Source organism: Thyridium curvatum (assembly GCF_004353045.1).
Source record: "Thyridium curvatum strain D216 chromosome Unknown NODE_1_length_1224711_cov_81.814160, whole genome shotgun sequence".
NCBI lineage: Eukaryota > Fungi > Ascomycota > Sordariomycetes > Thyridiales > Thyridiaceae > Thyridium > Thyridium curvatum.
Genome location: NW_022156756.1, coordinates 357,084 through 378,622, shown reverse-complemented (window position 1 = coordinate 378,622; position 21,539 = coordinate 357,084). Strand labels below are relative to the sequence as shown.

The window sequence follows — 21,539 nt, the reverse complement described above, 5'->3', positions numbered from 1 at the left end:
CCCCAAAGTTTGTACGCCAGGCCATAAAAGAAAAAGCTCAAAAAATATCAGAAGGCTCGGCTGAGGGGTCGTCGTCTCTCCGAGATCAATCAAGACCCCTCCCACCCCTTCTTCATGCTATCCACACAGGCGACTGTTTGGTAGCCAAAGCAGCTCGTGGAGGGCATATTTAAACAACCGGGGCATCACGCGGTCATCTCCATCTGCGCTGGCGTGTTTGACAAGGCAGATTGATGCCGGTCCTGTCCTGGTTCCGATGGAGAGAATAGGTACTGTAGAAGCGAAGATTTTGTGTGTGTGGTATAAAAAGAGATGTCCCGCGGAGGGACCAGAGACGAAAATCAGTGTGTGATATGGCATTACATTCAGTTGTCGTTCGTGGCATGCTCATCCCCAAAAGGACTGCGCTCGCGGCCCGAAGAGGTCCCGAGAGTATTCCTCTGGGATGCTCTCCTGGTGGCCTCTTCGATCACCGCGCTCAGGCTGCCTGTGCTCTTGTGTCCTTTGTGCGCGGGAGGGTCTGAGAAGGGCCCTTGATCGGGTGATGGCGAATCGTCGATCAAAGTGACAGCCGCCGAGGCTCTTGCCTTGTTGTTTGGTGAGGTGGATGCCGAGTTGTCCTCATCGGCCGATTCGGCCTCCTTGACAGTGCCAATCTGCTTCACCTGGCCACTGCCTACGCGTACGACCTGTGGGCGAGCAGTCATGGCGGTGTGGGCACTGGCGTTGTTCAGGAAGGTAGATCCAACACTGAATGTGCTGCCAGCGGGGCTGGGAGGCCGGGCCACCTTGTTGTACTTTTCGTAGTCTACAGAGGGAACGGGGGGAGTGCTGCCGCCCGATGCCGTCGTGGCAGCCGACTTGACGCTGACCATGGCCGGGCGAGCGCGCATGCCAGTCTGTGCCGGTGCGACAATGACTGCGTTCTTGCCGTAGATGGTCGAAGCGATACTGGACCGAGGTGCATACGACGTGCGGGCATACGACGTCCTGTCGGAGTAGCCCGACAGAGCAGAGTAGGTCGAGTCGCGGAGGTCGCCAGGGACGAAAAAGTGCTGCTCCTCGCCGGTAGCCGAGGGGCTGCTCGCCTGGGAGACAGCGATAGGGATTGGGGGAACAGGGGGGACGAGAAGGGTCGGGGAGGTCGGGGTCGCGCGGTTGGTGACGCCGGGGATGTAGGCGATCTGGATGATGTTGGAGGCCCGGGTCAGGACGGTCGAGGCGATCGAGTGAGCCGTGTGCGTCGATGAGCGCTGGTCTCTCCTCGCGGCAAACGACTTCTCGGCTTCCATCGCGGCGGTGTCGTGCTCCTCATCCCATTGCTCGACCTCCATGGGCTGTCTCTTGGCCTTGATGCAGAACCTCCAGACCAGATAGGTGACGGCCGCAATGACGACCAGGCCACCAATTACGCCACCCGCGATGGCACCTGCACTCGGCTTGTTGCTAGGCGCCGGGGCCTGCGTGGGGGCCGGGTCGTTGACTGCGCAGTAACTCCTCGGGCATTCTGTGCACACCAGAGGAACGGTGATCTGACAGCTCTGGCCGGCGGGACAGGTTGGACACTCGGGAGTGGCATCGAGACATTTCACACAGCCATTTTGCCTAGGCAGGAGGTCGTCGACAGCGACTGTACGAATCGTGTTAATGACAAGATAGACAAGAGCCAGGCGGGAGGCCGGGGAGCGAAGGAGGTTCAGGCCCGATGGCTGACTTACCAGCTGCGTCTCGAACGGCGTAGGCCATGGTGAGGATCCGATAGTCTCGTCAACTACGGGGTAATGGGGTATCTGATTGCCCTGAAGAGTACTCGACCCCGGACTACCGTATAGACGATCGGCGTAAAAGGAAGACAGGAGAGCCGGGTATATTTATTGAAGCGTCGATCCGCTTCGTTGTCTCTGTTCCGGCTTGGCCTGGAGAGGGGAGGGGTGCAGGGGAGGATGCGGTTGTATCCGGCCTGTCGAGTCTCAACGGTGCGAAGGCGTCGAAATGAGAGAGGCCTGGCCTGGAGCTCCTGGCGAGAATCCAAGATTGGGCGCCCGACGGGAGACGTCGCGTCGCGAGGGAGTTAGGTAGGCAGAGTGGGCAATGGGACCGGGCAAGAAAGGGATGATCGGTTGGTATGCGGAGGGGAGGGTGCACGCGCAGACCCGTCAGCACGAAAGGGGAGTGAGCGATAAAACTGGAAAGGAACGAGTGGACAGAGAGACTAGCTCAATAGGGAGGGAAGGAAATGCTCGGCTTGAAGCGATGATTTGAAAAGGCTCAGCGAGACATCTGGACGATCTCGCAGCAGCAGCAACAGCAGCAGAGAAGCAGATCGAACGTGACTCTCGGAGTTGTCGAAGGGAGGAAGAGAGTGAGAGTGAGATTGAGTGGGCGTGGGCGTGGGCGTGAGCGGTTGGTCGATCTGCTGGGTCTGTCGGGCGGGATGGAGAGACGAAGAGGGAGTGGTGTGTGTGTGTGTGTGTGAGAGAGAGAGAGAGAGGGACAGGACAACGGGGTGGGCGGCCAACCAAGGGATGGATGGATGGATGGATGGATCCGTCTACGAAGTACATACGGAGTAAGGTAGTCAGTCTGAGCGACGAAGAAGACGGCAGACTGGGAGAGCGAGAGGCGGCGTGAGAAGAGGGAGGAGGGGAGAGGGAAACAGGAAGACAGAGAGGGGGGCAGGGCAGGGCCAGGGGCCTGCAGGTGGTGTGGATGCACCGCAGCTGGGCTAGCCCTTCTCTGTAGGCGCAGGCACGGGACCGCCACCGTCCACGGGTGCCAAAAAGGGGAGACAAAATTGGATTTCCCCTGCCGTTGTGGATGGGATCCTGGGTCCTGGTCCCCTGGAGAAATGAAGAGTCAAAGGTCCTTCAAGGTCCTTGGCAGTCCTGCGCTGTTAGGGGGTCCGGCTGCCCATCATACTGCTGCCTAACACGAACAAATTGAGGGTGACTTTCGCCTTTTAGCGAAACACCGAACAGGGGTTCGCCAGTCCACTGTGCATCGCCATTCGCCCACTAATATTTCAAGCACAAAGTACGAGTGAGCTGGACTTCCCTGACCACGACCAGGGGGGAATCCATGGATGATACCGTATGTACCTCCGTACATGACGGAACTGAACTCTTCAAGGCCTGGTCACGCTTGATCAATTGATTTCCCATCTCCATCAGCCCAATCCAGCTTGAGCCATCCAGCCAGCCATCCAGCCAGCCATCCAGTCCCATCACAGCCATGTCAGCCATCTGGCCAATACATGTCCGTCGTCGTGCTGACAGCTTGAGTTTGGGGTTCAATTCTTACGGAGTACCTGGGCAGTAACATCCATCAGAGAAGAGGCCCACTGATTTCTTCACTGGTCCGGCGCCTGGCTGTTTGAGAAAACCACACCGTGAACCCACCCCCCGTTGCGGCGAAAGGAGGAGCGAGCGCGATTGTGGCGCACTCTTGGATAAACAGCCCCTCCGTCTAGTTATCTGGCCAGGCATTGCAATCTCGATTAATGTGCACCAGACGTGAATCGGGACCAGGTCCACAGCCGAACCGGCGGAGCAGATCGTCCACAGGGGACCAACGCGGATCTGGCAGGCGAATCGCTGCACGGTCCAGCTCTTATTGAACGACGACGTCCGTCAAGCATTGATCGACCCTGGTGACGCGGAGACTGGAATCAGGGTGTCAGCGTTCACGGGCAGACTGGCTGTTCTGTCTGTCGTGCCTGTCATTCGCTGCCAACATGACCATTCATATTCATCTACGCCTGCATTGAGGCCCGCGGCCACGGCTGGGCAGCCCAAATTAATCCCGGGCCCAATCAACCGGCCGGCTCCCTTGCCGCATATTGACCGTCCGTCTGGGGACTCTCTGTGGCCCTTCTTTATTGCCGCCTCTCAAGGGTTTTCGGGGGCGTTTATGCTGCATGCAACGTTGTGCCCAGGCGGATCCGTCATGTATGCAGAGAGAGTGCGGCTCCCGACGACTGCAGGCTTGCGCACTGGGTTCTCATGGGTTGGGTCCCTCTGGATCCCGCCGCGATCAGGCAGAATGCGATGACATCAGAGCTACGCGGGCGTATGCCAGGGAGGGCTGTTGTCGATGGTGATTCAATTCCGCAAATGATGCATCGGCCACCTGCGAGCCCAGTGACATGACATGGCGTGGATGGATCCCACCTCTCTCACAAGTTTTGCGCCAGGTCGATCAACAGTTCCAGTTTCGGGCACCTCTCAAAGTACAGATATCTACAAAAAGATCAACACCGAACCCCAGCCAGACCCCAACAAGACCCTGGTCAAACCCTGGCTAGTCCTTGTGATTCAAGGCCTCGTTGGTGATATTACCTAGATCATTGGATAGGTCATCTACAGGGCTAACAAGCTCCTGTATAGAGAAGTGATTATTTTGCCACTCCGGGCATTTCAGAGCCTCCTATTTGACAGGACCCTTGAAGGTGCCACTTTGCTACGAACAGTCCGCCTTCCCGCAGTTAAGTGGACAAGTATCCTTGAGCAAGACACGGCAATGATCCAGGCCACACAAGCGTCTGCGGGTCTGTCGCTCTGGCTGCTGTGGTCGGGGGGCATCGCCGGTGAGAAACCCCCGGCGAGAATCATGTGCCGTCCGGCGCACAAGCCCCCGAGGTACCCTCACGCATGGCCGGCCCGTCTTCAGACGGTGTATCCCCTTGAGCGCCAAAACGTGGGTTTTTCGTACCGACGTGGTGCCTACCAGGGTTCTATCGAGAGCCTCTTAAACGTTCAAGAGTGGGAAAATAATCACTTCAGAATAGAAGAATTCCTCAGCCCTGTCAATGATCTAGGTGTAATCACCAATGAGGGCTACAACTGCTAGGATTAGCCAGGGTTTGACAAGGGTCGAGCCAGGTATGTTTGTTGTAGATATCTGTACTGTGGAAAGATACGAAAAACCCACGTTTTGGCGCTCAAGGGGATCGGCATAATCCGTCAGAATTTGGGACAGCCAGTATGTAGCAACTGCGAAGTCGGGCTACGGCTTGCCTTGTCGTCAGAGCATTCGGACGGCCGGCTCAATGCCATCCAAGGTGCTGGCTTCCCAGCCTCACAGCCGTCGAAAACACACGTTGATCGCAAAGAACACCGGGCTTTGTTTCTGTTTCAAAACTCCAAATAGGTAGCGTCGGGCTAGCGTAGCACTGAGCATAAAAGCATCACCTTCACGCCTACACGCCTATCAGTCGCCTTTCTTCCTCGCTCTCTTTCCCTTTCTTTGGTCTTCTTTTTTTTTCTTTGTTGCCCGCCGTGTTCTGCTGGCCGTTAGCAAACGCTCCAAAATACGATCCATAGGCGCCACGAAATTTCAGAGGAATATGGTTGATGCTTGCATAAGTTCCTTTGTCACAGTAGTGCATATACACACGAATGCATCCACCACATCCATCTAGCTGTATCCGTCGTTGTTCCTCTTTCAACACTTTTCTTCTTTCTTCCTGCATTCTTTGTGCAAGGTGATAAAAAGAGGAGTAGGGTGCCTCCAGTAGTCGGTTTGCATCAGCTTGCTTGGCGAATTCGCCCGCCATTCCCGCAACATTCGCGCTCTCTTCTTGTATCATTTGCGCCATATTCCTCGACTCTCTCGCCCTCCTTCGTGGGTCACAATGGCAGTCATCTCAGTCAATAGGTAGGGTTAGTAGCTGCAGTGAAAAAAAAAGTATATAATTGTCGCAACTCCCCCCGTTTTCTGAGTTCCGAACATCGCTGCCATCAAACTACCAGATTGCAACTCGACCGTCATAACCACACTGCACTCAACTCACCTACCCTGACATCATGTATCCCCAACTGCCCAAGTCCCCTGCCGACCTGGTACCGTTGCCTCTGTGCGAGGGCCCCAAACTGAAGCCGTTCGACTTCAAGGGCCCCCAGGACATTGAGTTCATCGAGGAACTTGGATCCGGCCAGCACTCCTTTGTCTTCAAAGTCAGGATTCGCAACAAGCTCTATGCACTCAAACTGGTATCTCCCCTTTCCCCTCTTTCTCCCTCCCCTCTTTCTCTCTGTTCTAGAATAAACAAAAAAGTGAAAGCACTTGCTGACCAACACTCGCCATGCAGTTTGTATTCACTGAAGGCTGGCATTTGTCAATGCCAGGAGTTCCGTCCGATAGTAAAGAGGCCATGAGCGCCGTATACCAATACATGGACACCTTCAACCGCGAGTGCCGCGCCTTTGGCCGCCTGCAAGAGTCGGGATGGCAAGACCTCGGCATCGAGTGCTTCGGTTACGTCCTCCTGGACAACAAGCACGAAAGGATGCTCAGGGACAAATTTCCCGACATGAACTGCGTCAGCGACTGGTTCCCTTCAGGGGCCTACGATGAGCCTGTTCTCGAAGATTGTCGTTTTAGACGGCGCCGCGACGCCTGGTTTGACGCCTGGCTTAAAGCCTGCAAGATAGATCAGCAGGCACTGGACCGCCGCTTCCCGGTGTTGCTCGACGGCGACGCCGGCGCCTGCGGCCCGCCCATCCGCGGCATCCTCAAGGCCCTTGGCACGCTCACCAAGCCCGCATGCAAGCGCGACGACACCCGCTATTTCACGGATCTCTGCAAGATGCAGCAGCTCGGCATCACCGGCCTCGACCCAAACGACGGGCAGCTCGTCGATTGGAAGCAAGCCGACTTTAGCATCGCCATCACGACGCCACACCCCCTTCTGACCCCGTTCGAGATGAACCCGCGCATCGGGCCCGAGTGGCTGCCCCTGCTGGAGTTCAACGCCTTCTCGCGGACCTCGTTCGACTACAATTGCTTCAACAACGCACTACATCACCGCCCTGCGTTAGAGGATCGCGACTGGAATCCCAAGACAGACGCGCCGCCGGACTACGACTGCCGGGGCAGGCCAGGCCGGTATGACCTTCGCAAGATGCCGCACCGGCACCCCTTCGCGTTTGTGGACCCGCGCAAGTACGACTGGCGGCCCGCGGTCCGCGGTCGTGCTACGACCCGGGCGAGCTCCAATGGCAGCAAGGCAGGCCGGCCGCGCGGTATCTCCAAAGCCTGCAACCCGGGGAGGCTGCAGCTTAAAGACAAGCCGGACAGATGGTATCTTGAGTACCGGCACCCGACGTACGACTGTGAATTGGCCAAAATCAAACCCAAAATCACCTGGGAGTACCGGGGCGGCCACTTTTTCCCACGCGGGTCGGCCCAAGAGGTCGAGGACGAGTTGATGTGGGATTCGGAAAGTATAAAGCACAGGAGGGAGAAAGACTGGGGGCGGGTGGTGGCCGAGGCCAAGACAAGAAAGAAGTTCGAGCTGATCGCGGAGCCCCAGCCGAGGCGGAGACTCATGTCCGAGGCTGATTATATCATGCGTCTTTACTACCCGAAGTGGTGCAGCATGAGTGCGGAAGAGCAGGCCCAGATTCACGAGAAGACCTGCCGTGAATTAGTTCGTGAGTTTTGGGCGCCGGAGCGGGGCCTGGCCCAAGAGCCAGAAGAGGTGCAAGCGCAGATAGATCGGCTCCGCCAACTTCACTCCTCGCAGCTGAACGCGACCTACCGTGCATGGAGCATGAAACAACGTGTGGACAAGGAGACTGAAGCGGAGAGGATCGAGAAAGGGCAGTCTTTGGAAGAGCGGGCGCCAGGAGAGGGTTTTTGCGGCTGGCTTCTCCAGTACTCTAAAGAGATATGGCATGCGGAGTTGTTGGGTTGGGAAAAGCCTGCGGTTGCGTCGTTCGTCGACTGGACGAAGAAGTATCTTCCCGAGCTGTGGGCTCTTGAGGTGCAGGCTCGTGATGCGGAGGCTCGTGATGCGGAGGTTTAGTGACCGGGAGATAGTTCCTCCCAGACATCGTTCCCACTTGGATAGTTGCCCGTCTAGTTTGTCAAATAATGCCTACGACTACACATACAGGTCCAGGACGCTGATATGGGCAAGGAGTTTGGGGGATTAAAGAAATCCATTTTGTGTCTAAGCTAAGGATAACTAATGAAAGTGTGTCTGAGCTAAGGATAATGAAAGTGTGTCTAAGCTAAGGATAATTAATGAAAGTGTGTCTAAGCTAAGGATAATGAAAGTGTGCAATCTAGATCCAAGTTCCCGTCGATTTCCACCAAGTACAACGCCGCCCGTGCCCTCTTCCTGCGTCTCAACAAAGCCCTACCACCGTCCAGCCACGTGCGCTCCGACCCACGCCTAGATGGGGCCGTGAAGCATTTCCTACCTATCCTGGCCAGCCGCCTCAAAGAGGAAGATATCTGGTGAAGCCAGAGTAGTAATGGTGCTGCGCTGCCAGAAGAAAATCCTCAGAGACGGGGTCACTCCATTTATCGAGGGGTACCATGTCCTGCTCCGCACAGATCCTCCGATTCTCTGGGCCGGAGATGGCGAGCATGCAAAGCCACCAGAGGGCGAGATTCGTGGTCAGGTGGTACTGGCCGTCGTAGTTGGCCCAGGAGATAGCATTCAAGGTCACGCTCAAGGTCTCATCGGCAGCCTTGCTGAAGCAGAACACGACAAGTTCCTCCTCCGTCTGGATAAATCCATAGCGGGTTCCAACCCTGCAGCATGCGTCGGCCAGCTGCCTGACCGGCCATAAGTGATTGGCTCTAATGTCAAGTCCCGCCTTGATACGGGTAGCAAGCGTATTACCGGCCCATTGGCTGGTCAAGCGGCGTAAGCCGACCACGAGATAAGGCTCGTCAAAGCCGGCGAGTTTGATGACGTGGGTTTGACGAGGGGCGATTCCCAGGTGATGGTTTGTGGGCGGTAAATATTCGACGTTGCCGCGGATGGGAGATGGCAGCTTGCCTTTGGCAAAGTCGACACTGCACTTCAAGATGCTGTTGTTCCACTTGCTCTGCGGTTCGAGGTGTTCGGGTAGTTCGGCGTTGGTGATTTTGCCAACGTCTTCAGCCCGGGGGATAGTGCCGTATGTTCCCGCAGGATTTGCCGCGTCGAGGATGTGTCCATAGCTCTGGTTTAGAGTTTCCAGAGTGAATGCTTTCCAGATGGTGGGACGGTTGATTCGTGGCCATGAGTTGTTTACGGCAACACCGTCCGTAGGGCCGAATCCTAAGGTAATGGCCGGCTTCTCTTGGCTCAGGATACCCCGAAGAGTCTCATGTCCCATACGTGCGGACATGTTGGGTGCGTCAGAGCGATGAGGCGCGGGTACAATAGGCTTGAGATTGGCGAAGATGAAGGAGAGAGATGTCTGAGTTGTAGTGATACCAAGAAGGTGAACAAGGGCTGGGAGATAGATAGGACTGAGCTACAGAGGGAGTTGCTTGGGTTTGAGCTGGAAAAAAGAGAGAGTTCTGAGTCCAGATCTGGGAGAGGGATCGTGAGATTTATAGAAACCTCACAGAGTCCCTCATCCCCCATGCCGCTCTGCTCCGTAGTCCTGAGCTGCGCGTGCCAAAGGAAGTCAGACACGCGAGCGCAGTCTTGATTCCCTCACCGACCGGATCTCTTTTCGCAGGGCATGACTCAACACCGGGCTTTCCCAGAGCCTAGAGCCAAGCCACCGAGACAGAGCGTAATTGTGAATCTGATACATCATACTGGGAGCGTCTCGTGATGGAAAGCGCCATCAAGCGAAGTGTCAGAACGAGCTGGCGGAAGTCCACCAGGAGACGCCTCAATACTCACTGATGCATAGCCTCTGCGTGGAAATTGCAAGGGCCATCCCATCACCAAGCAGCGAGGAGGTGGATAGGCACTCAAGCACTTCTGTCGACAGCCTGTCGACAGCCTGTCAACCCATCTACCTGATCCTCGCTTGTCGATGAGCTAGCTCACAGTTCGGGCCTCAGGGAAAGGGCAGCATCCGAGCCGTCACGATAGCGTCGCATATCAAGGCCGAGAATGGAAAAGTCAGGTTTGCATGCGGCTGATCAGAAGGAACTATCTTCTCCTCTTGGCCAGTCACCAGGCGTTCTGCAAAGGCGACATCCCCCACCTGAAGCGGCCGGGGTAGCTCTCCCGGGTCGGCAAGATGCAGATTCCACCCACCCACACAGATTCCACTCACCCACAAACACACACATCCACACACACACACACACCCCTCTCGTAGGGCTAACACCAACTCGCGTGGGGGGGGCACAGAGGCGGGTTTGGCCGACCCAAGGAACCGGGGTCGAGCAGGTTGTACAAAAACAGCTTGAGGATGAATAGGGCATTGGGACTGGCCTATCTCCTTGATGGGCGGGACTGCACTTCCCCCCTTTTCAGCTAAAGTAGGGAGCTAATCTCTGTGAAACGACCCAGCACCAATGACATCGTCCATCACTGAGCGGCCCAGTGGGAGGTGCAGCTCCAGCCACCAAAAGATCAGCACAGCGAACATGTTCTCCAGCGGGGCACAAGTCGCATCCTACCTAAGTACCTAGGTGTGCTGGTGCTCGCAGTCACACGTGGGCGGTGTGCCGGGAGCTTCAACATCCCCAGGGGCTTGGTCCAACTGGATAAAGGACTCTCATCGCATTGGGGCTGTCAAACTACCTACCTTACCTACCTGGGTAGCACGCCGTGTGGAAGGGGTTTTGTAAGCAGGGACCATTTTGAACATGCCAACACAAACATGGTGTGAGAGGAACAGGCTGCTTAGCAAGTTGAAAGTCCTGTTCACGGTATTAGAAAGCCTATGTGAAGGAGCAGCTGTTGAAGTTGCGAAATAGTATGAGCACGGTGGACGGAACATGCTGTTGCAGCCAAAAAAGTCCTTGCCTGAGTCTGGTTGAATGGCTGCCCAAAAGGTCTGGCCGGTGTGAATGCCCGTAAAATCACCCTTGCCCAGTAAGTAGGTAGGTAGGTTGGTACCACAGACCGTCAGATTACCAGCGGTTCTGTGGGAGTTGCAAGTATCGTTGTCAAGACAGAGCGCTAAGTACCGCTGGCAAGCCACAAAAACTAGATACCTGGGGCTCTGGAGCTATTGCGGCCAATCATGTGCAGGGTGTGAACCAGTTGAGGCCGATATAGTGGGGCCCCTGGAAGGACTGTGGCCAATCCTGTGCTGGGAGTGAACCACTTCAGGCCGAGATGGCAGGGGGAGGCCATGAAATACCCACAAAATCAGAGGTACAGGTGGGGCTGTGGATCTGGATCGACAGTGATAGGTACTTATACGCCCCACATTAAGTCAAAAAAATGCGGACTCCAAAGCGTAGTGCCAGAATCAATCAACGATATCACAGCCAAAACTCAAGTAAATTCTATGGAAAGACTTTGTGGGCACCGATAAATGTCTTGTTTCTGGACTGACGGAATTTCTAAGCTTTTGAAGGAACCGCAACGCCCATTTGATGGCTCTTAGACAAGAGCATATCCAGAGCACGGTGGCGTTTGTGACTTTGGGAGTCTGCTCTTTTTGGACATGATGCTCGCTTGCTTGCTTGTCCTGCCAGCCACGTTCTGTAGTAATACACGCTGGCTCCACAACAAGACGGCAACATACACCCTGGCTCGGTGGCTTACTGGGGTTTTGAGAGTTAGTGGTGAGGCCTGGAAAGTCGGGTTGTTGCAGTCTCCGGAACGCAGAGTGCCAAGTGTTGCTGGCCAAATGGAAACCAAAAAAACAATGCTCCCCTTACCAGCTCACGAGACTCATGATCTGCAAGATCGGAGATGCATTAGGATAACAGCACAGATTTTGTGCATATTCCCCTTTCCCAGAGCAATCCCAGCCAAAAAAAAGCACAAGGCCTGGGAGGATGAACTTACTCTTCACAGCTCCTTACCTAGATACGCTGGAGAGCACCGGCTTGGCCGACTGTGGCAGGCGGGCCGGGGCCAATTTCTAAATGCCTACTGGACTGGCGACGGTAGTCTCCCAGGGGCAGCGGCTGAGATCTGACATTCCCTGCAATTCAAGAGCTTGGAGGCGGTCAAGATGAAGCTTGTCTCCATCCACACCCTGTACGTTCGACCAACGGGAAACTCCGTCGCGCGCATTTCGCGACTACGGACTATCACATGCGACCCCGCGACCTGCGACCTGTGAGCTGGGCGAGCTTGTCTGCGTTTTCTCGTGCTTACGTCCGTATGTGCTTTAAATTGCATGAGAAAGTCTATTGCCGCGCTAGACAGGGGCCTTTGCTCACCTCTGCAGTCTTGCCGCGCCTCCTGGATAGTTGATTTCGTGGAGGATTTCTGGCGATCTCTCACGCTGACTGACGTCAATGCACTATGTGCGATGATGCCTACCTAAACACGCATCCCTACTGGAGAAGCTTGTTTGTTTTTTTTTCCTTTTTTTGAACAGCCAAATGAACCGCCCTTCAATCAGGCTCAAGCAAGCCAATTTCTGTTTTGCTATGAGCTTGTCGCTGACTTTTGTGTGTTCGGGTCAGTTCTATCCTCCCAGACAAATATTCCTTCAGTCAGGCTTTTTGACGCCGCGAGCAGAGAGGGAAACTTGCTACACAACCTGGTTTCTTTTTTCCACAAGGCTGATGATGGGCAGGAGAGCATGTCTCAGGTGGTCCCTGTGCAAAGCTTACCGAGCTGCCGGGAATGAGGCCCCACAGAGGGGAGGGCCTGGCCACTTGGCCAGAGATTGATGCGGCTATTTTTGTCGTTTGTCTGTGCTCGTCGCAGTGCGGCGCAAAAAGTTGGAGCAAAGGGGCAAGAAGAGCACGCGAGAGATGCACGACACGACAGCCCTGGCTGGAGTGAGCGACATGATGTGAAATTGCAAAGCTTTTTCTTTTTTCCTTTTGCTTTTTCCCTCCCTTCTCTCTCCTCTCGGGTTTTTTCCCTCCCTTCTCTCTTCTCTTGGGGTTTCGTATCTCCTGATGAAAGCTGCCTGCAGTACTGCGTGCCTGCAGGTGAGGGAGCTAGCGGGATGCTAGATGCCGAAAACGGTCGGGGGATTTGGCTAGTGCGTGTTTTGGGGCGTGCGCGGCTACCTAGCACGCCTAGTAATGCGGCTCCCTCAAGCGTTGTCTCAGCTGCCATCGCTCAGCCGTTTTTCTGGGTATGCCACGCCACGGCACGCCCCCACCCCTACCCCCTCCCCCCTTTTATTTCACGCGGCATTAACTACGGAGTACAGCTAGGTAGGTAAATGTGACTCCCCGAAATGGTGGACCTCAGGATCAAGATCGACACCCATGCGATCGCTTCAGGGTCCAGCGCCATCGATTCGTGGAGGTTCACACGTCGCTGGCTATCGTGTTGCACTCCATGGGAGGAGAGAGGAGAGAGGAGAGATATGCGACCGGGGACAGGCCGTCGTATCTGAACAAAGTGCTGGGAAGAGCCAGAGCCAAAGGGTTCTTCCCTCACAGGAGTCGCTCGAAGCAAAGCTTTTTTGGCAGCTATGAACAGGTAAAGGCAAACACGCTCCTCTGAGCAGTCCAATCTCTTCTTGGGCCAGATTGCTCGGCGCGAATACGAGATGACGACGAGCTGGCCCAGGACAGGCGCGGTTGCCCCACTATTTGTGCGACTTTCAGAAATCACCATGCCCTGCCCCCCAAGTCGGTGAGGTCCAAACAAACAAACCTACAACGGCCAGTGGTGCTCTCAGTCTCAATAGCGAACGCTCCCACGTGTAAACCTTGGCTGTCGTCTCCTCTCGATCTCCTTTCTCCCCTCCCTACTTGACCTTACGCATGGAGCGCGCTGTATTCCAGCGGTGAGAAATGCAACTGTGAGGCAGCCTGGGCTAGTTAGCGTGCGGCTGCGCTGTCGGTGCAAACAACTCTGGGCATTGAGCAGGAATCCTTGGGATTGAAGGCAGCGCATGGTGCGCTCGCTGGGTTCGGGACTGCTTCGTAACTTTACCTTAGTCTATACGTAAGTCGGCGGCCCCGTTCATTTAGATGGTATTGGCCAGTGACGTAGGAGCTTCCAAGGATCCAGGTCGGTTGTTTCGGGGCGCAGACCTCAGACTTCCAAGGTTATTCTGGGATCTGGGGGGGCCGCTACATCCCTCCAGAGCGAGCTACCTGCATGCGCCTCTGCCTTGCTGGGGAATGCCGCTGATGGGGCTCCTCCTGTGCTCCCAATCGTTTACTGGGCTCCGTGCGCGCCCGCCTGCCCGCTTGGTGGATGGTCGGCGTGGCACCCACCGCCAACCCTTTTTCTCCCCTGGACTTCTCCCTAGTGGACCAGAGCCAAGCTAAGCCACCGCCGCAAGTCTCTGACATTGCAATCCACTGAATCTCCTTTTCGCCCATCCCCGTCTTGCCCATCCAAGATCCATCCATCCAAGATCTTTTGCACTTCCTTCCCTCGTTCTCGTTCCCATGATCCTTCAGCATTCTTCTGGCTTGTGACTTATTCCTTTCCGAAAGCCATCTCGCCAGGTCGCCGCAATCCCAGACGACCATAGCCTAGCGCGTCTTGGGCGACCGGCTTTCTCTTTGTTCCAGCACGATCATAGCAGCATTGAGTACCTATACCTGCTTTCTTCGGGTACCTACATTTTCCAGCTTCTTTGTTTTGCAGTAGCTCGTTTCATCGACACTCCCTCCCACCCGTGCCCACTAGACAAGGACGGGCACTTGACACTTTTCCCACGCTCGCATTCGCAGACAGCCATTCCTACATTTCATCGCTCGCTTCACGCCTCGTTCATCATCGCCTCTACTGCCTGAAACAAGCCCATCCTTCCAAGATGGCCTACAACAACGGTCGGGGAGGTGATTTCGAGGGTCACCGGATGCAAGACCTCAACCCCAATGGCCAGGTGCGTATAGATCCCCCTTCCCTCCCCCTCTCTTCCCCTAAACCTGCCCCCCCAGAGAGTAAAAGCCCCGCGAGAAGTGTCCATGTCCTGACGTTCCGGGCTTCAGTACCACATGCCCCCAGGAGAGGAACATGAAGACGATGTCCAACGCTCTCTGCTCGGCCAGGCCCCTGCTGCCTACGACCAAGATCGGTTGGGAGCTCACACTCCCCCGGTCAGACCCGTCTCGGCCTACAGCCTGACCGAGTCCTATGTCCCGGGTGCCCCCACCACTCGGCCGGGAGTTGCGGTGCCCAATGCCCCCTCTCCCTTCCAGAACGAATATGGCCAGTCGAGCCACTACGGCAACGACATGCAGGACCCTTCGGGCGGCTTCGCCATGGGCCGGCCGGCCTCCACGGTTGGCGACGTCGATGAGAGCTGGCTGCAGCGCCAACAGCAACCCGCGGGCGGGTTGAAGCGCTACGCCACTCGGAAGGTCAAGCTCGTCCAAGGCTCCGTTCTCAGCATCGACTACCCCGTCCCCAGTGCCATCCGCAACGCCGTCCAGCCCAAGTACAGGGACGTCGAGGGCAACAACGAGGAGTTCACCAAGATGCGGTACACGGCCGCCACCTGCGACCCCAACGACTTCACCCTCAAGAACGGCTACGACTTGCGGCCTCGCATGTATAACAGACACACCGAGCTGCTCATTGCCATCACCTACTACAACGAGGACAAGGTCTTGCTGTCCCGCACGCTGCACGGCGTCATGCAGAACATCCGAGACATTGTCAACCTGAAGAAGTCGACCTTCTGGAACAAGGGCGGCCCTGCCTGGCAGAAGATCGTTGTCTGCCTCGTCTTTGACGGTATCGAGAAGACCGACAAGAACGTCCTCGACGTCCTCGCCACCATTGGCGTCTTCCAGGACGGTGTCGTCAAGAAGGATGTCGACGGCCAGGAGACTGTCGCCCACATCTTCGAGTACACCACCCAGCTGTCCGTCACCCCGAACCAGCAGCTGATCCGCCCCATGGATGACGGCCCCTCCACCCTGCCCCCCGTCCAGTTCATCTTCTGCCTGAAGCAGAAGAACAGCAAAAAGATCAACTCCCACCGGTGGCTGTTCAACGCCTTTGGTCGCATCCTGAACCCCGAGATTTGCATCCTTCTCGATGCTGGTACCAAGCCCAGCCCCAAGTCTCTTCTCGCCCTGTGGGAGGGTTTCTACAACGACAAGGACCTGGGAGGTGCCTGCGGCGAGATACACGCTATGCTCGGAAAAGGGGGCCGCAAGCTCTTCAACCCGCTGGTTGCGGTGCAGAACTTTGAGTACAAGATCTCCAACATTCTCGACAAGCCGCTGGAGAGTGCCTTTGGCTACGTTAGTGTGTTGCCTGGTGCCTTCTCGGCCTACCGCTTCCGCGCCATCATGGGCCGGCCCCTCGAGCAGTACTTCCATGGCGACCACACCCTGTCCAAGATTCTGGGCAAGAAGGGCATCGAGGGCATGAACATCTTCAAGAAGAACATGTTCTTGGCCGAGGACCGCATTCTCTGCTTCGAGCTCGTCGCCAAGGCCGGCCAGAAGTGGCATCTCTCGTACATCAAGGCTGCCAAGGGCGAGACGGATGTCCCCGAAGGAGCTGCCGAGTTCATCGGCCAGCGTCGCCGTTGGCTCAACGGCTCCTTCGCCGCCAGCATCTACTCGCTCATGCACTTCGGCCGCATGTACAAGAGTGGACACAACCTGGTGCGCATGTTCTTCCTGCACATCCAGCTCCTGTACAACGTCGCCAACGTCATCTTCTCGTGGTTCTCTCTGGCCTCCTACTGGCTCACCACCTCGGTCATCATGGACCTCGTCGGCAAGCCCTCCGAGCCCGGCCAGACCGAGCGCCACGGCTGGCCTTTTGGCGATACCGTGACCCCCTTCCTCAACTCCGTCCTCAAGTATGCCTACCTCGCGTTTGTCATCCTGCAGTTCATTCTTGCCTTGGGCAATCGTCCAAAGGGCTCCAAGTACACCTACATCACTTCCTTTGTCGTCTTCGGCATCATCCAAACGTACATCCTCGTCTTGTCTGGCTACCTGGTAGCCCAGGCTTTCCAGAAGCCCATCGGTGATCAGATCAACACGGACAATGTCTCGGACTTCCTCGGAAGCGTGTTTGGCTCCAACGCCGACCCGGCCGGTGTCATCATCTTGGCTCTCTTTACCATCTACGGTCTCTACTTCCTCGCGTCCTTCCTCTACTTGGACCCGTGGCACATGTTCCACTCGTTCCCCTGCTACCTCGTGCTCATGTCGACCTACATCAACATCCTGATGGTCTACGCCTTCAACAACTGGCACGACGTTTCGTGGGGTACCAAGGGTTCGGACAAGGCCGAGGCGCTGCCCTCTGCCCAAGTCACCAAGGGCGAGAAGAACGAGGCCGTGGTGGAGGAGATCGACCGGCCGCAGGAGGATATCGACAGCCAGTTCGAGCAGACTGTGCGCCGCGCTCTCGCGCCCTACCACGAGGAGATCAAGCCGGAGCCCAAGGATCTGGAGGACTCTTACAAGTCTTTCCGAACGTCCCTTGTCGTCTCTTGGCTCTTCTCCAACTGCCTGCTGGCCGTGGTCATCACCAGCGATAACTTCAACACCTTTGGCATGGGCGTAAGTTCCCTCGTCTCTTGTTCAAAACCCTCGCCTCTCTCTCTTTTTTTCTCTTTCTCTCCCCTACGCAGATGCTGACCTGTTGTATGTCTAGTCCAATGCTTCCAGACGCCAGGCTTGGTTCTTCAAGTTCCTCCTCTTCGCCACCGCCTTCCTGTCTCTCATCCGCTTCATCGGCTTCCTCTGGTTCCTGGGTAAGACCGGTATCATGTGCTGCATCTCCCGGAGATAGAGCAAGCGCGGCAGAGACGCGGAGACGGTGCTGCTCACGAAGCCACGAAAACGTCCTTGTTGATTTGGCGAGCATTATGCAACAACAGAGATTTGCGTTTTTTTTTTTTTTTTTCTTTCTTAATTTGTCACATGATTCTAGTCTTGAAATCCCTTGTATCAAAAGAAAGAAATCGCAGTTCAGCAAAGGTCTGTCAAGCTGGCAGAAACGGCGCCATAGCATGGTGCCACCACCAAAATGTCCACATGTCTAGGAGATATTGACTCGGAAATTTGGGAAGTTGAGGAGGGCATTGGCTCGGGCGTTTTTTTTTTTCTTAATGACTTTTTCCCTTTTCCCATAACTCCGAAGAATTCACACCTATAGTAATCTGGAAAGCCTTTGGTAACTCGACAAGCTGGTGCGATCGATCTCTCGTGGGTGTCACTTCAGGTCAAGAAATAAAAAAAAACACCTGACTGATCTTGGGTGGAATGGTATGGGATTGACAGACATGATTCCTCCCCAGTTACGGCGGTGTCTATACGCAAGCGACCCAACACTCGGAGGAGTAGCATGGCCTGGGTGTGCGGTGCCTAAGGACATGACTACTTTTATCTCGAGATAAGTTGCCTTGGTACTGTGCTTACCTCCAAGTAGATTGGTCGATTTGTATTATACAAATTTGAACAAAAGCGAGCGCGTCATCTTTGACTCAGCAAGAGGTTTTCTTTCTACTAGGTACGATCAAAGTCAACGACGGGCGTGCCGGCACAACCAGGGCGGTGTAGCGTGGTGGCGGGTGGGTGGCGCCGCTGCCGGCTTGGGGGGTGGGGGGGGGGGGGGAGTGAAAGCCCGCCGCACGGGTGCCTGATTTTGGGCTGCACTACGTGAATTCAACGATTCTTCTGGGCCATCCACCCCGCGGTTTCCTTTCCGCCGTCTTCCCCCGAGTCCAGCTTTTGAGGAGACCGACGACGTTTTCACTGTTACATTTCACCTCATATCGAGGAGGTGTGTCGCTTGCTCTTTTCTTCCTCTCCTCTTTCCTTGAGGTTGTGTGTCTGCGTGTGTGTCGGCGTGTGTGTCTGCGCGTGCGTGCGATCGCAATATAGAACCGCGCCCTCCTCGTCATCAACCTTTCCCCTGCGGTTTCGCGCCTCTCTCTGTTTCCCTGTCGACGGTATAGAACTGTTCTCGAACGTGCTGCCTTGGGTATCGCGCCTCGCGCTCCGGCGGCCACAGTTTCGACCTTTTCTTCTTCTTTCTTTACCACCCCCTTTTACCCTACAACAGGCCAACCTACTCCGGATAGGTGTCTCGGGCCGTCTTGAAGAAACGTCGGGCGACTCGGTACATTTTTGTTTTTACGAACGGGAGCCCCGCGCAGTCGGCATCCGCGGGAGGGCAGAAAGCCGGGTTCAAGATGTTGAAGATTTGGTCCATGGTAAGCCGGCGCCGAAGAAACGACGACGGGGCTCGCGGGCGCGCGCACACACACGGCGTCGCACGCAGGCTCCCCTTCCCCCCCCCGGAGAACACGAAGAAGAGGTTAGCAAAGCTGACATGGAGTCCGTTCCGCCCCGGGCATGTAGAAGAAGGAGCAGCAGAAGGCTGAGAATGCTGAGGGCGCTGCGGGCGGCAAGAAGAAGAAGGTGACGGCGGCGCAGCTGCGCGTTCAGAAAGGTGCGTGCTCTCCCGGTTCTCTTTCTTTCCTCCTCTTCTTTTCTGTTGTGCCCATCCGCGAGAAAAGAGCCACCCTCCCCCAACCACGGCCTGACTGCTCAACCTCTGCTGACGCTGCTGCTGCTGCTTGCAGACCTCTCAGAGCTGTCGCTGGGCTCGACGATGAAGACCGAGTTCCCGGACCCCGACGACATCCTCAACTTCAAGCTGATCATCGAGCCGGACGAGGGCATGTACCGCGGCGGGCGCTTCGTGTTCAGCTTCAAGATCAACCAGAACTTCCCGCACGACCCGCCCAAGGTCGAGTGCACGCAAAAGATCTACCACCCCAACATCGACCTGCAGGGCAAGGTGTGCCTCAACATCCTGCGCGAGGACTGGAAGCCGGTGCTGAACCTGAACGCGGTTATAGTGGGACTGCAGGTATGTGGGATCTCGTGGACGTCCCTACAAGGGCCTTTCTTCTTTTTTTTTCTCTTCCTCTCTCGCTCTTTTTTTTTAGTATGCTAACGTTTTGGGGGGGGGTGGCTCCTCCGTGAACAGTTCCTCTTCCTCGAACCGAACGCGTCGGATCCCCTGAACAAGGAGGCCGCGGAGGACCTGCGGGAGAACCGGGAGGTGTTCAAGCGGCACGTGCGCTCGTCGATGGCCGGCGGCTCGGTCAGGGGCAACACCTACGAGAGGACGCTCATCTAGGCCCCGAGAGCGCCGGTCGCTGTCTGCTGACCTTATATTGAACTGTGGGGTTTTAACTATGTGACATGGGAGAATGGGAATGGGAATGGGACAGGGACAGGGACGTTCTGGCACATAAGGGGCGCCACCAGAGGCATGTGCTTTCTATATGGAGCAGTCTGGGGGTGGGATGGGGGGGTTATACCGGGGTGCCCTTTAGACATGAGTGCATTTCATGGCGTTTATATCCCGTCTTTCTGCAAATGCATTATGAGATTCACACGGCTTGGGGTTCTGAGATGCCCACGGAGATCGTGACGGTGACTTTGTTTCTTTGATCTGGAAAGGAGAAGAAGGGGATGTGCTACGACGGAAGTGGTTCGGGAACGGATGTGAGTCGAGGCGAGTCGGGAGAGATGCGCCGCACCTCTAGGGACCAGGACGAGGTTGGACGACTCTGCAGATGTGAACCCTCGTACGGCTACGCAGATGTATGGAGATCATGCTACCTACCTAGGTGCTTTACAATACCTATACCTACTATTCCAAGTTGGTGGCTTCTATCGCCAAATGTATTGTACCTTGCCACAGCACCGACCTGGCCTTGTCCTACGGTATATGGGAGTGATGCTTTAAAGGTCCAACAGTTACACTCCTCCACACACACAATCACATTCTCTACCGGAGTTCAGAATCAGATGCTGGCTCGGCTGGTGGGGGCTGCTCGTGGCCTGGCGGTTGGTGGGATGTCCTGCTGTTGAAAAGTGCCGAGCTACCTCCTTTGGGGCATGCTGCAGCCATGTGCCGAAAACACTTTCCCCCGGATTAACCTCTCTGAGGCGACGGCGGGGCTGAGGGGCGGTTTGAGGCTGCAACACGCCGACTTAGTTCAAGCATTTGTGCATTGCTGCCGGTCGGACAGCGCCGGGAATGGATACACACGAGCACAGCTTACCCGAGAGCATGGATCAAAGACAGCAACAGAGAGGCACTCAAGTGATGGTCAGATTAGTTGACGGACTGCTAACAGAAGTACTTGGGCATCCATCAAGCCCATCGGTTTTAGGTAGTGGGATAGCCCCTTCCGAGTTCCAGGGCCAGGAGGTGACAAGGATATTGACTGTGAACGTTGAGGTAGCTCCTGATGAGCTTCCGTCAACTACAGTATTCAGACGCTCACTTTGGCACTGAGTGGTTCCCCGAAGTCGGTGAGCCCCAGCGTCTCCTAGCCGTTCCTTAGGGGACCCTGCACCCACCGACGCGGCCACCTTTGGCGAGCTCCAGAGGCTTTGGTAGGCTCTGGCGTGGGAAAAGTGCGAGATAAATGTGGGGGCGCCGCGGCCGGAGTCGCTCTAGCCTCCCCGAAGATCCTGCACCCAGCCCGCTGAGCAGCCAGTCTCTTTCCCCCAATTGGGTGCCTTTCCCCACCCCCAAAGGAAGCAGGGCCAGGGTAGGTCCCGACTCAATTGAATCCTCTGTGTGGCAGACTGGAAGTTAGCTTTTTTCCCTCCCTCCTGCTCCGCTCCGGACCAGACCAGATCGGAAAAAAAATAGAGTCATCCCAAATCTCCCACCACCACCACACATATAACCTCTCTTCTTTGCTCCCCTCCTGCAAGCCCTCTCTCTC

The 21,539-nt window shown here is 56.0% G+C and overlaps 4 protein-coding genes across 4 annotated transcripts; 2 read left to right on the top strand and 2 right to left on the bottom strand.

The window, feature by feature from the left end:
- Positions 1-365: 365 nt before the first annotated feature.
- E0L32_000100 (uncharacterized protein) lies at positions 366-1,746 on the bottom strand (the record flags this gene model as incomplete). Its single annotated transcript, XM_031132541.1, has 2 exons — positions 366-1,630; positions 1,719-1,746. The coding sequence occupies 2 exons, from the start codon at positions 1,744-1,746 to the stop codon at positions 366-368; spliced, it is 1,293 nt and encodes a 430-aa protein (XP_030997477.1).
- Positions 1,747-5,804: 4,058 nt separating this feature from the next.
- Positions 5,805-7,807, top strand: E0L32_000099 (uncharacterized protein; the record flags this gene model as incomplete). The annotated part of the gene is made up of 2 exons (XM_031144885.1): positions 5,805-5,990; positions 6,089-7,807. 2 exons carry the CDS (start codon positions 5,805-5,807, stop codon positions 7,805-7,807), a joined length of 1,905 nt encoding a protein of 634 aa, XP_030997476.1.
- A 418-nt stretch (positions 7,808-8,225) lies between these two features.
- On the bottom strand, positions 8,226-9,128 carry E0L32_000098 (uncharacterized protein; the record flags this gene model as incomplete). The annotated part of the gene is made up of 1 exon (XM_031144774.1): positions 8,226-9,128. The coding sequence occupies one exon, from the start codon at positions 9,126-9,128 to the stop codon at positions 8,226-8,228; it is 903 nt and encodes a 300-aa protein (XP_030997475.1).
- A 5,487-nt stretch (positions 9,129-14,615) lies between these two features.
- E0L32_000097 (uncharacterized protein) lies at positions 14,616-19,930 on the top strand (the record flags this gene model as incomplete). Its single annotated transcript, XM_031144664.1, has 7 exons — positions 14,616-14,687; positions 14,794-17,337; positions 17,432-17,531; positions 18,864-19,099; positions 19,144-19,234; positions 19,368-19,657; positions 19,778-19,930. The coding sequence occupies 7 exons, from the start codon at positions 14,616-14,618 to the stop codon at positions 19,928-19,930; spliced, it is 3,486 nt and encodes a 1,161-aa protein (XP_030997474.1).
- Positions 19,931-21,539: the final 1,609 nt, after the last annotated feature.